The sequence below is a fragment of the Odocoileus virginianus genome, unplaced genomic scaffold (genome assembly GCF_023699985.2).
Source record: "Odocoileus virginianus isolate 20LAN1187 ecotype Illinois unplaced genomic scaffold, Ovbor_1.2 Unplaced_Contig_20, whole genome shotgun sequence".
Taxonomy (NCBI): Eukaryota; Metazoa; Chordata; class Mammalia; order Artiodactyla; family Cervidae; genus Odocoileus; species Odocoileus virginianus.
The window spans coordinates 962,580-977,857 of record NW_027224337.1 but is presented as its reverse complement, the minus strand read 5'-3'; the positions used below and the strand labels follow the sequence as shown (position 1 = coordinate 977,857).

Below are 15,278 nucleotides of genomic sequence, written 5' to 3'. Positions count from 1 at the left end.
CTGCAGCCTGCCAGGCTCCTCTGTCCATGGAATTTTCCAGGCAAGAATACTGAAGTGGGTTGCCATTTCCTACTCCAGGGATCTTCCCAACCCAGGGATTGAACCCATGTTCAATCCTGTATTGAACAGGCAAGTTCTTTACCCCTGCATCAACTGGGAAGTCTCTCTCTCTCTCTACATATATATATATATATATTTTTTCAGATTATTTCCCATTATAGATTATTATAAGATACTGAATATAGTTTCCTTCCTGTGCTATACAGTAATTCTTTATTACTTATCAGGTACAAACTACTATGCATGCTGTTACTTTTGATTCAAAGGTTAAGTTCCTGGAAGATGTCCCTGTTTAGCAGCTGAAAGTGAGGCTCAGGGTCAAAGGTATTCCTTGTACAATAAACACACAACTATTTCTCATCCTTTTCCAGATTTTTTTTTTTTGCATCCCATAATCAAAAACTGTTCGGTTGCATTGCTACATGAGACAATGAACAAAATAGTCTAGCAGCCTCTGGTGAATCTCTCTACTCACATCTACTAGTAAGCCAGCAATTATCTTTCAAAAGCAGTATAATTCTCAGCTGCTAGAAGCATTCCCTTAGTTTAGAATCCTAAATGTTTTTCCTTTAGGATCTGCCATTCTTCTCATTTCCCCCCAAATCATCTTGATGGGAGAGGCAGAAATCATAGAGACCTCAAGTCTCCTCTTTCCAAGGGGTAGAGCTGATCCAACTTGCCCAGGGTCAGTCATTGAGTCTCCTCTGCACCTGATTCAAAGTATGTGGCCTTTTGGACAACCCAAGATATGGAGTGTCTAAGAATTCCAGGGTGGCCCTAACTCAGACTCTAAAGCTCAAACACTCCCATTAGCTGCTGTTTTTTGCTGTGATGGGAGGTATCACACACATTTCACTACCTGTCATGGACTTAAGTACTACTGCTCCAGGAAGCCCCCATCCATCAGCTGGATGCCCTGTGGCTGGTTGGTCCCCGGATCTGATTGCACATTCCCAACTCCTCAAGGATGATGTTAAGAACTGTAGTGTCCCTGCCACTTACGTTTCAGGGCATCTTTGCAGCATCATACAGTGGAGCATCTGGCCACTGAGAGAAGAAAGAAAACTAGGCTGCAGAATGATACCATCTAAGGTACTGTAACCTGATCTTTCAGAAGTTTCCTTGGGTTTCCTCTCAAGGAAAAAGTAACCACAGCAGATACAGGCAGTGGTTGGGGGGCACCCTTGAGTCAATCTGCACTAGGCAGATACATTCCAGGCAGATCCAGCCCTCATGAAACTAGAGGGATTTTTTTTTTTCTTACATAAAGACAACCCATCCTCAGAGTATTCAGTAATGTATGTTCTGGGAAAGGGACAGACCAATGTATAAAAGGAACCCTTGAGAAGCAGGGCTGGCAATACTTTGTTTTAATTTTTTAAAGTATTTCTTTACTCAACACCAAAGCATTCTACTAATATTTGTAAGACTCGTTATATCTGGGCAAATGTTTGATTGTCTACATTCTACAAGGAGTCCTCAGGTTCTATTAACTCTTTCTACAGAGAACTTTATACTCTGAGAGAATTAACCAGGGTGGCCATTTGGAGGAGGGTGGGGGCGCATCCTGGGTAAGAGGTTACTGTGATACTGATGGTGATCATGTAATGCGTATGTTAGTCTCCCAGGGTTATCAAAACAAATTACCACAAACTGTGGCTTAAAACAATGGAAACTGAGGCTAAAAGTCTGAAATCAAGGTATTGGCAGGGCCATGCTCCCTCCAAAGCTTTAGGGGAGTATCCTTCCTCACCTCTTTCAGCCCCTGGACACTTCAGGCACTCCTGGGCTTGTGGCAGCATGACCCACTCTCTGCCTCCAATGTCATATGGTGTTTTCCGTGTCTGACTCTTTCCTTCTTGTAACGACACCAGTCATGTTGGACTAAGGGTCCACCTGACTTTAGTACAATATGATCTTATTACATCTGCAAAGATCTTATTTCCCAATAAGAACATATTCACAGGTATCAAAGGTTAGGGCTTGAACTTACATTTTTTGGGGGACATGATAAACCTGCACCAATTGGTTTCTGTTTTTCACACCCAGATCAAGGAGTTGGAGGGAGTGGGTCCCAGTCACATCCCTGACTTAAGAGAATAGAAGTCTTTAACTAAGATCAGGTTACACTGCCTTAGAGGGTATCATTCTGTATGATTTATCATTCTGCTCTCTTTCCTTCTTTCTATCTTTCTTGGAAACTGCAATACGGCTTTTTCTTGGATACTGTGTGATCAAGGCCATGCCACTATAATTTCTATCAATCTGGGTTTTGTTGACTCAGGGCATTCTTCTGGGTTGTCCCCAAGTTATTTTTATCACCTTGTGGGCTTCTATTTTCCAAAATCCACTAGTTTCTACTAGTTTCTATGGCTATGATGCTTGAAGTTTTGGAGACACCAGCAAAATTATCAATGGCTATATTGCTAAATTTTAAGGTTCTCTTTGTTCTACATACTCAAAGGGGAATTCAGCAGGCCTTTGAAAAATATCTATACACATAGTTCTTGTTTCCAAATGCACTGGATTTCTTTAGTACCATTCTTTGAGGATAGCGATTCTTTCATAGGCTTCCTGTAGCAGACATTTTTGATTGACTATCCGCAGCAATATACAGATTTTTTACATAGAAAACCACTTTTCTGCCCATACCACCCATATGCTCCTAGAGAAACTGACCCTACCCTGCTCTAGAAGTGGGCCTAAATTGTCAAAAGGTAATTATCAACTTTCTTGTCAATGATGGGTTAAGGAACTCAGGTTTAAGCCCACCAAGACATAGCCATACACTTTGGTTCTGGAATCGCCGTTTAACTCAGTGGAAAGCAAGTGGAAAAATTCTGAGGGGCTCTGGGAAATAAATATCCTACATTTTAAGACAGTTTCCTCTTTTCTCTTAATTTTGTGCAGAGATGGGAGGCCTGGAACTGCTGTAACCACCCTGCTCCCAGCCTGGAATGCAGCTGACACCTGGAGGGCATAGTTGAGAGAGCTATGACTGACCCACACTTAATCATTACTTTATCTATCATGGTCTTTTTCAATTATGTTTGGGTTGGATTTCCTGAGTTTAAAAACTGTTTAAATTGGGTTCTCTGTTCCCTTAATTTGAAAGTATTCTTAATTGGCACATCCTGATGTGTCTCTCTGAGCAAATATAAATCCACTGAAGGACATGGTGATTCCCTCAGGTTCCCAAGGAGCAGAAGGGTCAGGCTCCATGGAGAATCCGTAGAATTTGGTCTCCAATTTAGCATCACTGAATTTCTGGAAATAATAATTTCACTCATCTGCTGTCCTTTGTAAACCAGACCTCAAGTCCTTGCAGGCTCATGTAACTATCCCGAGTAACAGTTTCTGTCATAGTCATCAAGTGACCCTCACAGACCAGATGAGGAGAGGAAGGACAGAGATTCTACGATCAGTGAACTGCCTGGACTTCTGCGCCTCCTGTCAGTTTACCAGGTATCACTAGAGACTAGGCATGGGGTTTTCCACAGTGGTGAGGTAACAAATTCACCACTGGCATCATTAACTGGATCCTCTATGCTCACTCTCTCCTATCTCCAGGCAGCAATTTAAAATCTTCACTCTCAACAGACATTCCCACCTATTTCCAGAGAAAATTTTAAAAAAACATCAGGTGGGAGCCGACAACCAACCTCTAGGAGAAGAAAAGCATCAATACCAGAAACTACTCTAAGCCTTTGAAAGGTTTCATAGGAAGAGGTATCCTGCCAGGCCTCCAAGTTTCGGGTGCAGGAGCTAGGCCCTCATGGGCTCAAAGAAAGCGAGGGAGGAGACCTAGAAAAAAGAAAATAGGGTAATGCTACCCATCGAACTAGAGAAGCAGGAAATGAGGCCTGTGGCCAAACCCTGGTGATGACTACTAGGAAAATACCAGAGGATGCCTCCCCACCCACTCCACCACTCCTCTGTCTACGTGGCCTGCTGGGTCCCAAAGTGAGGCCTCGGGCCCAGTCTTCGGTCTGTATCGAAACAGCCAAGAGCCTAGGGGTGCAAACACAGCCCTCCGAGGCGTTAGAGGCCGAGGGCAGGCGAATGCAGAGGCCCTTTGGTTACACATTTGCCTTGCTGACATAGTTTCTCTGCCCACTCGATGCATACAGCAACATTTTCCAAGGCTTGCCCTTTGCACTGGGGAGAGAGTACTTTCCAGAAAGAGGCACACCAGGGAATTGGAGTGGAGGAAGGGAACTCGAACTCGTGAGAGAGTCAGTCGGGCGGGGTGGGGCGGATTCCAGGCCAACCTGCTTCCCCGCGGGGCCCCGGGCAGGGCGGCAGAGAGGGGGCGCGCTTCCGAAGGACCCCACCGCTGACATCCCGCCCTCTGCCCTCCCTCCCGCCGCCGCCGGGGAAGGCCAACTCCGCCTGCCTGAGTCACGGCTGAAGCTGGGGAGGAGCCGGGGAAGGCGGCCCCAGCGCAGAACGCAGCCGGCGGCTTCGGCGGGAGCCAGGCAGGGCGGTCAGGGATCATGGGGGAGAGCGCTCTGGAGTCGGGGCCTGTGCCCGGAGCGCCGGCCAGGGGCCCGGTGCACGCCGTCACGGTGGTGACCCTGCTGGAGAAGCTGGCCACCATGCTGGAGACGCTGCGCGAGCGGCAGGGGGGCCTGGCTCAGAGGCAGGGCGGCCTGGCGGGCTCCGTGCGCCGCATCCAGAGCAACCTGGGCGCGTTGAGTCGCAGCCACGACACCACGAGCAACACGCTGGCGCAGCTCCTGGCCAAGGCGGAGCGCGTGGGCTCGCACGCGGATGCCGCCCAGGAGCGCGCCGTGCGCCGCGCCGCCCAGGTGCAGCGGCTGGAGGCCAACCACGGGCTGCTGGTGGCGCGCGGGAAGCTCCACGTTCTGCTCTTCAAGGTTAGTGACCTCAGGCGTCCCCGGATCCGGGGCCTTTTCCCGCCTGCGGGCCACCCTCTGGGGCTCCCCCTCCCATCCGCGTGCCGCACCCACATTCCTGACCCCACCCTCTTCCCTTCTCGGGGAACCCACTTCCAGGGCCGCACCCACTTCCCACAGCCCAGCCCCAGCCTTCCCTCACACCCCTGAAGGCAGCCTGGCCAATGGACGGCCGCCCAGCTCTCGCTCAGGCCACGTCCACAGAAGTTGCTCCAAGTCCCAGCCCATCCCCAAATGAAAGTAACGGTGATGGAAGTGCACCCCGAGACAGTTCGCCGCCTCCTGCTGTTCTTGCCCCTGAGGCCACCATCCTGTCTCACGCCCCCAAACGGGTCCCGCAGACTTCTGCACAGTTCGCCTCTCCTAGTTGTCCCCACCTCCCTCCAACCGGCTCCCTATTTTCCCACGCCTGCCTAGCCTTTTCCCTCTGGGCTGCGGAGGCTGAGGGTGGGGCGGGTCCCCCTGGTGTAACTCAGATGCGGGGCTCAGGCTGGTGCGGCTCTCGAGAGAGGGCTGCCAGGGCCAGTTCTGTGTCCTTCACTTGCAGGAGGAGGCTGAAATCCCAGCCAAGGCCTTCCAGAAGGCGCCGGAGCCCTTAGGCCTGGCGGACCAGGCTGAACTTGGCCCACAGCAGCCCGAAGCCGAAGCTGAGGAGAGCTCAGACGAGGAGGAGCCGGTGGAGTCCAGGGCGCGGAGGCTGCGGCGCAGCGGCTTGGAGAAGGTACAGAGCCTGCGAAGGGCCCTTTCAGGCCGCAAAGGCCATGCCGCGCCAACACCCACGCCTGTTAAGCCACCTCGCCTTGGGCCGGGCCGGAGTGCTGAGGGCCAGCTGGAAGCCCAGCCTGCGCTGGAGTCCAAGCTGGAGCCAGAACCTCCGCAGGACGCCGAGGAGGATCCCGGGAGACCTGGGGCTGCCGAAGCGGCGGCTGTGCTCCAAGTAGAGAGTGCGGCCTGATGGCCGGTGCGGCCTGCCTCCCCTGTGCCTAATGCTAGTCCCCAAATAAATCTTTCTCTCAGAATGCAGCATTCCCGCCCAAATAAGGAGTGAATCCTGCATCCACAGCCCAGCGCTGGCCCTCCCTTCCCGGCTTCTCTAGCCCAGCACCCTGTGTCCTCTAAAAGAGCAGCCACTCACACCTGTTTACACTCACCATCAATAAAAGTCATGTCACCTAATCCGGACTCCATGTGAAGGGGTGGGGAAAGGTGGTGCAAGAAATCAGACAGACTGTGGGAACCTGGAATGTGACTTCAGTTTCAAGCAGAGCATTGTGTGATTTCTCATTTCTCCTGACTCCTGGGCTCTACCCTAGTGGCACATAGAAGTGTCCTTCTGGCCACTTGCTCCTTTAGCACTTTCCTCGTAGGGACATACAAGTGTGACTTTTTCCCCCCAGCATCTAGTACAGTCCCTTGCTTTTAGGCGCTCAACAAACGCCAACTTGTGGTTTTCTTCTTCGTCACTTCCTCCTCTATCACCTAGTAAAAGTTGGGTCTTCCAGGACCCTGTTTTTAGCCCTCTTCTCATTCTGGGTATTCTTCCGTTAATACTCACCCCTGGGACTTCCCTGCTGGCCCAGTGGTTGAGGCTCTGTGTTCCCAATGCAGGGCATCATGGTTCGATCCCTGATCAGGGAACTAAGATCCCACATGGAAAATAAAAAACCAGAAACCACTCACTGGCAGGCCTCTCCTATCAGCCACGTACACCCTAGACCATGGTCTTGAGATGCTTTGGAAAAGGAATCCAAACTCCAGATGTGTCCAAAAGAAGCAGTCTGTCTTCTACCTTTTAATTAAGTTCAATTCCACAGCTATTTATTGAGCACTTATTATTATGTATCATTCAAAGCTGCTCCTCCTCCTCTGTTTTTTAACCAGGGGATGGCATCATCATCATCCACACAGAAACCTGGGAGTCTTCACTGGCTCCTCCTCTCTTTCCATCCTCCTACCCCATCCTATTGATAACTCGGACCTGTTCTCTCTTGTTAATACCCATTGTTGCTGCTCTATGTTAGGCTTTGTCTTTCATCTGACTGTTATATGAACTGCTAATCTGATCATATCACCCTCCCGCTTCAGAACCTTCAGTGCTTCTCCATCAGCTTCAGAATAAAATCCAAGTTCTTGAATATTACCTTCAAGCCCCTTCATGAGCTGGTACCTGCTCTTTTTGTAGCCTTACCTCTTGCTACTTCCCTTCATTCTACTATTGAATCACGGTGAGCTGTGTACTCTCACTCTCACCTCTACTTTTCCTACAAAAGTCATCAAGGTACCCTGTTTTAGGGCCAGATGCTTCTCTTCCTTGCTCCCAAACACCACTTGCACACTTCAGTACTAACTGCACCAATTGTGATTGTGTGCCATTACTACTCCCCCCCCCCCCCCCCAAATCCACTAGACTGTGGCTCCTTTGCAGTAGAGACTGTTTTATTCATTTTAGTATTTTCCATACTAATGCTATGGTTGGGGCACAATAGGCTCTCATGAGCAGAAGAAAAAGTGGGAAAGGGGTGGCTTGGGATGGGAGCATGGTCATCTACCCATTCATTCAGTCATTGTTGTATAAAAATATTTTGAGTTCCTATTATGTTCCAGACCCTATAGTACCTCTTGTGAACACCGAGATGACAATCTCTTCTGAGGCCTTCAAGGATCTCAGAGTTTAAGGAGGTATAAACATATAGTGACTGATGTAAGTGCAGTGATAGTTATACATAGGTTATTTTGAGAGGGAAGGGGGAAGGGACACATCCTTACCTGAAGGAGGAAAAGTAGAGGCTGTTCTTGGAAAAGGTAAATAGAGGGATGGGAAACAGGAATAGTGAGGGCCATAGAGCTCAGTGGTTAATGGTTTGGGTTCTTAGTTTCCTCAGCTATGAAAAGGGATAATGATAGCTCCTGTAAGGCTGATGTGAGGGTTAAATGATGTAAATGCCTAGCACAGTGCCTGGAACACAGTTTCAGGTATATAATTTATTTTTCCATACATTTGACAAATACTTATCGAACTCTGTCTGCCAGGCACTATTTTAAGAGCTGGAGATATAGTGGCATACTAGAAAGACAAAATCTCTGCTTTCCTGGAGTTAAGTCCTTGTAGGAGGAAGCAGATAAAAAACAAACTTACAAGTCAGATAAAAACAAGTAAACCTATGAACTATAAGGGCCTCCTGATTATGGGAGCTGAAGAAAACAGTAAGGATACAAATAATGATTGCAGAGGACGTGTAATTTAAGTGAGAATGTTAGGACGAGAGTTCAACAGTGATGTTTTAAATTAATTTCTGTGGATTCAGTTAGAAAAGTCCAAGTCCCTACCTGCTACAATTGGTGGGAAGTCTGTTTTCAGTCACTTTAGGGCTCCTCCCCTTCCTTAGATCCTCAGTTATACCAGAGGGTTCACACCTTCTCAGTGTCCCCGACTGTATATCTCTGTTGCTATTGCTCCTTGTGACCACACGATGCCGCTGTTGGGGTACCAGTGCCTCATCCTACAACCCAGAGGTCTGCCTGTTCAGCTCTATGCTCTGAACTAGAGATCCTTCCATGGAGGGTGACTGCAGTAGCTCCATTTCCTCTGGAAAAATTCAGGGCTCCTCTTGCAGGCTTCCGGAAAAGCCTTTGTGCCCAGATTATGTTAGCTTCTCGGCTGCCACTCCTTTCAATGTTCTGCTGTTACTGAGGGGCTGGTCTGAACAGGCTCAGTTCTCTATCCCCAAAGAAAAATAAATTCTTGTTCCATTTCCAAATCCTTGGAAATCCAATTTCCCCCCCTTTCAACTCACACACAAAATTAAGGGCGCAAATGCACATTTCTCACACAAAATATCCTGATAGCTTACCAGAAGCACATAAAGTCTCAGAGATTCTGGACCCTTGATCCCAAAGGCTTGGCTAACTTTGGTGGGAGAGATGTTACTTTTTGTTCTTTCCTGGTGCTTCTACCGCAGCAAATAATAAAAATCAAGTTAAAAGTTCTCAATAGTTCTCTTTGTGACTTTACATTTTCCATTGTTACTGCTATCATTATTATTAGTAATGCTGGAATACCAGACTATCTGACCTGCCTCTTGAGAAATCTGTATGCAGGTCAGGAAGCAACACTTAGAACTGGACATGGAACAACAGACTGGTTCCAAACAGGAAAAGGAGTACGTCAAGGCTGTATATTGTCACCCTGCTTATTTAGCTTATATGCAGAGTACATCATGAGAAATGTTGGGCTGGAGAAAGCACAAGCTGGAATCAAGATTGCTGGGAGAAATATCAATAACCTCAGATATGCAGATGACACCACCCTTATCGGCAGAAAGTAAAGAAGAACTAAAGAGACTCTTGATGAAAGTGAAAGAGGAGAGTGAAAAAGTTGGCTTAAAGCTCAACATTCAGAAAACTAAGATCATGGCATCCAATCCCATCACTTCATGGCAAATAGATGGGGAAACAGTGGAAACAGTGGCAGACTTTATTTTTGGGGGGCTCCAAAATCACTGCAGATGGTGACTGCAGCCATGAAATTAAAAGACACTTTCTCCTTGGAAGAAAAGTTATGACCAACCTAGACAGTATATTAAAAAGCAGAGACATTACTTTGCCAACAAAGGTCCATCTAGTCAAGGCTATGGTTTTTCCAGTAGTCATGTATGGATGTGAGAGTTGGACTATAAAGAAAGCTGAGTGCTGAAGAACTGATGCTTTTGAACTGTGGTGTTGGAGAAGACTCTTGAGAGTCCCTTGGACTGCAAGAAGATCAAACCAGTCCATCCTAAAGGAGATCAATCCTGGGTGTTCATTGGAAGGACTGGATGCTGAAGCTGAAGCTCCAGTACTTTGGCCACCTGATGCAAAGAGCTGACTCATTGGAAAAGACCCTGATCCTGGGAAAGATTGAAGGTAGGAAGAGAAGGGGACGACAGAGGATGAGATGGTTGGATGTCATCACTGACTCAATGGACATGAGTTTGAGTAAACTCCGGGAGTTGGTGATGGACAGGGATGGACTGCATGCTGCAGTCTGTGGGGTCGCAAACAGTTGGACACAACTGAGAGACTGAACTGAACTGAAACTAAAGTTAATGGAGACACTGACACAGAACCAACTTGTCATCCAGTATATGTGGCTTTTAGGTGGCTGCTTTATCCAGGAGGGAGGCACACTAATTTTGGATTACCAAAATCCAGAGGCTGGTTCTTGATTTTTAAGATCAGAAGTACAAATCTACTATGCATTCCAGCATGGTTAGGCTGAGAGGGATTTGTCTGAAATTACCAAACTCAGAAAACACTGATTAAATTAAGGGTTGGATTCATTTCTCTGAGCAGTCTAACTGGTAAGTGAACTACAATAATCTAGATGTCTAGTCAGAGTATTTTCCATCCTGCAAGAAGGTCTACATGGGAAACTGAAGTAAGATCTTAAAGTAAGGAAATAGAATAGAGAAAACAGGATGATGATAACAAGCGGGATTATCCAACCTGCATGCTCGTTTTTTTTTTGCTGTGATAATCCTCTTACATGGGAAAGAGTATCTACATTCCTGGTAGGAAGTGTCTTTCTTGTTAAGCACTGGACATCCTTCTGGCTTCTCTTCACTGAGAGTTGAATCATATATTAATAACTTCAGCATTGAAGGGAACTCAAAAGCCATTGAATCCACCTGCATTTCCAACATTCAGCCTCTTTTACCATCTTGCAACTTGTCCTCACTGCCTCTTAGGCAACTCTAATTTTGGAAAATTTTAACTGACAGGAAAATTTACACTAAGATCACAATATGTCTTTATGGTTTCCCATATGTGGCAGTTGGCCTCACTTCTGCAACATTTGTACATCAGAATTCTTTTATTTCTGTGATGTGCTTGTCCTGGGAGTCCAGCTCCAGCAGGGCCACAGGACTGATTTACCTAGGATTTCTCCCACCATTCTTTCCTCAGAAAAAATGTTGCTATTTTATTTAGTCATTCCTTGTGATATGTTCCTTGGAATCTTGGCCATTCTTTTGGTAATTGTTTTAGTTCATTCATATCCATTTTAAATAGAGAGGTGGCAAGGTACATGGAAAAATTATGGTCTTCATAGTCAAAGGAAGGGCAATTCTCTTTTTCTAGGTCTGTTGCGAGTATTAAATAAGGTTTTGCACATACTCATTTACTCATTTCATATAGTGTCAGGCGATGGGGATGGATGGTGTGTTACACAGACACAGATGCTGCCCTCGTAGAGCTTAACACTAAACTGGAAATTTTAATAAAGTTTTAAATAAATGCTATGATAGGAGAAATATAGGTGCTATAGGAGCACAGAAATAGGGCCTCTAACCCAGTAGGGTGGCAGTAATTATAGTGAAGGCATTTCAGGGAGAAATCATCTTTATTTTAACCTGATTTCTTCTTTTACTTTTTCTATCCTGTTGTATTACATTTCTTATTATGTAATATTTGCTAGTGACTTTTTTTTTTGGCTGCACCACGTGGCATGCAGGATCTTAGTTCTCTGACCGGGGCTTGAACCCAGTACTTCCTGCAGTGGAGGCAGGGAGTCATCCCCTGGATCACCAGAGAAGTCCCTCAAGTGACTTTTTAGAATGACCTGATATGTAATTTTATAAAGGTCATTTGAGTATTTGATTGATATAACAGATTGAACACATCCAAAACTGTGCTCTTTTCTCAAAAGTCATGATTCGCCTCTCTCACCTTAGAAAGTGTCACAACCAAAGACCTGATCTTCACCCCCAAATCCCCATCTTTATTACAATTTTCAGTTTAATATAAGTTCCATGAGGGCAGCATTTCTATCTGTGTAACACACCATCCATCCCCATCACCTAGCACAATACCAAATGAATGAATGAGTTTGTGGAAAACTAATGAGTCACCAAGTCCGGCAGATTCTTTATTAATAACCTGAGAATTTTTCTCTCATAAATAACTATGTACAAAATGATCAATATAATTAACCCTGCTGTGTTTCACAGATGAAAGTTGTTAAGAGAGTAAATCCTATGAGTTCTTATCACAAAGGAAAATATTTTTTTCTATTTCTTTAATGTATCTATATAAGATGATGGACGTTTCCTAAACTTATTGTGATAACTGTTTCATGGTGTATGTATGCTGAGTTATTATGCTGCACACATTAAACATACACAGTGCTGTATGTTAATTACGTCTCAATAAAACTTTATATAAATAGTTTATATTTATTATATATTATATATATATTATTTATATTTATATTATATATAATATAAATCTATGGTATTTATTTATATAAATAAATAAATAAAATTCAAGAAAAATAAAAATTATTTTTAATGGAGGAAGGAGCCCCTGTCATTGGCTACTTAATTTTCTAGTTTCTTTTCTCCTGTTTTCTTATTTATTTATTTATTTTAATTGGAGTCTAATTACTTTACAATATTGTAGTGGTTTTTGCCATACATTGACATGAATCAGCCATGGGTGTACATGTGTCTCCTGTTTTCTTAGAGCAACTTTATTTAAGTCCTGTACAGTTTTTAAAATTATTGTTTATCCTTGAAAGAGGTGATTTCTTCTGGACTACAGCTGGAGGAGTTCCCTACTTGTGAGTGAGTCAGGGCGATGATCCAGACCAGCAGGGTTTCACAGAGTTTTCAGTGTAACTGCCTCTGTCTCTCTCTTTTAGCAATTAACAATGCAGAGGTTTCCTTCTGCTTCCTCAAATTACTTGCTGCAGGGTGGTGGTCTGTGATTTCTTGGTCAACTTTGCAAATTCTGCTGCATAAACATCAAACTTGTTTCAAGGAAGCTCAGGTCTGTAGCCCGTAGACTCTGTTCTCCTTGTTACAAACTAAATTATGTTTTTTCTGAACTTCCAGGTGTGCCCATTCACTGTGTGTTCTGCCAGCTCTGTGTCTGTGCGTCTCTGTGATTTGCAGTTGTCATCATCCTCGCTTTGATCCTCGCTATTATTGGTGGCACTTCCTATTTGTGGTTTGGACTTTCAGATGTTTCCTAGTTTCATCAAAGATGTACAGAGTCTGCATTTATGTTTTTCTCTCCTACTTTGGGATTTTTTCCAAGATGATAAGAAAAATATGGAGGCAGCACAAATGTGGGGCATCATGTAACAAACAGACATCATTTCTCTTCCTCCATGATGGTTTAAGAAACCTGAAATTGATTTTATAGAATATAGACATAAACAGGGTGTTCGAATCATCTGAATGTAACACGTATATCTCTGAAAATTAAAGAAATATATAACCTCATCCAAGGAAACACTGAGGATCATGAAGCAGAGTATGTAGTTTCTCATACAGCATTCTCATCCAACTGATACATAATAGTAACTCATGGATAAAACAAACTCTTAAAAGACTTTTATTTAAAAATTGTCTAGCTTTTACAATATTGGGGGATTAAAAAGTATAGAGTTAAATTTCTCATAGACTCAAAACTTTTTTCACACACACACAGAAATTTAAAAACTTTTAAATATTTACCTTAGTTGAATTCCAGTTTCTAGGCAGACCTTTGGAGACTTCTCTATCGATGTCTTTGCTGTTGTTGCTTAGTTGCTAAGTCGTGTATGACTAAGTTGTGACCCCTGGACTGTAGCCTGCCAGGCTCCTCTGTTTATGGGGTTTCTCAGGCAGGAATACTGGAGTGGGTTGCCATTTCCTTCTCCAGGGGCTCTTCCCCACCCAGGGATCGAACCCTTATCTCATGAGTCTCCTGCACTGCAGGTGGATTCTTTACAGCTAAGCCATCAGGGAAGCTCACTGATATCTATACACACATACTTATGAACACACACACACACACACACTTGTATATTATATATATATATATATATATATACATATACAAACATACACATATATTTCTACTTCAGTGTTATATTTTGTAAGTTTCCAAAAACCAATTAGGAATGTCAAGTTAGAACTAAATTAATTTAACATTAAATTAAACATTAAATTTATTTAAAATTAAACAAATTAAATTTAACATTAAATCACAATCAAATCATACTAAAATTATAGAGAAAAATAAAATTACATTTCTGAAAGCATAAATGAGAAAGTTTGTATAGAATAATATCTGTATGTCCAGCTAATTTTCACAAAATCAGTTTACAAATGATATTAATATTTCTGCTTTTATCCAATATTATCATTTATATTTAGTTCTCCAAATATCAAGCCATGAGACATTATGACTTTTTTATTTTAAAACAAATAGAGAACATTTAGAAAAGTTTAGTCATTAGCAACTTCAGCAGTCATTTCAGCTTTAGTAAAATAACTGACTCTTTGCATAGATTATATGCCATTTCCACATCCCTCAAATGCATTTAACTATAGTAATTTTCTTGATTTTGACAGAGGTAAAACATATGATCATCTTTAAGAAGATTTGTGTGTGCGCTCAATCATGTCCAACTCTTTGTGAACCCATGAACTGTAGCCAGCCAGACTCCTCTGTTCATAAAATTCATAAATGATTCTTTCCTATTTTAATTAACAACATCAAATAAGGAAATGCCCAAATCAAGAGGTAATACATCTTGCAGTTCCATTATTAATATACTATATACTTTTACTACTATATTTTTAGATTTAAAATAAATCACTGAGAATACTGAAAACTTAGAAACTGTACAAATCAATTCAAGAAAACTCATATCAGAATTTTACTGAAATAGGAGTTGGAATAGATTCCCTCTCATTCCTGATTCTGAAGCAGCAGTTTCTAGGTAGAATTTTTGTTTGTTTTTTTATTTCTGTCTGTATGCCTCAAATGGGATATCAGTCCCGTAACAAGGGGTCAAATCTGTGTCCCCTGCAATGGAAGTGCAAAAAGTTTTAACTAGCTGAAAAGACCTCATTCATCCTTGTCTCTCCCTCTGGAATTTATGTGTGGGAGAAACTTTTCAATAATTATTTGGGTATATGTTGTTTTAAGGATCTTTATTTTTCTCCCTGATTTGTTGCTTGCTTCAGTCTATCAATATCATACTTATCCCTGAAAGAGAAAATTCATGAAGAAACTATTCTGGAAAAAAAAGTCATGGTTTTAGACATGTTTTAACTCCTGATGGCATTTTTACTTTCCCTGAATAGAGTCCATCTTACTTCAGTATACTTGAGAACCATGGATCATTTTGGAATACACAAAGCTGATAGTAAAAAAATGTTTTCACAGGCAAATCACACATTTAAGAATTGATAAAATTTACAGTTTCTCAACTTCTCACACATATACCTCACAAATTCATTCTGGTCAAATGTACTCTTCAAGAAA

General features: G+C 43.4%; 1 protein-coding gene across 1 annotated transcript; it reads left to right on the top strand.

The window, feature by feature from the left end:
- Positions 1-4,297: 4,297 nt before the first annotated feature.
- CAVIN3 (caveolae associated protein 3) lies at positions 4,298-6,155 on the top strand. The gene is made up of 2 exons (XM_020904696.2): positions 4,298-4,940; positions 5,527-6,155. Exons 1-2 carry the CDS (start codon positions 4,557-4,559, stop codon positions 5,932-5,934), a joined length of 792 nt encoding a protein of 263 aa, XP_020760355.2. The 5' UTR covers positions 4,298-4,556; the 3' UTR covers positions 5,935-6,155.
- The last annotated feature ends 9,123 nt before the right edge of the window (positions 6,156-15,278 follow it).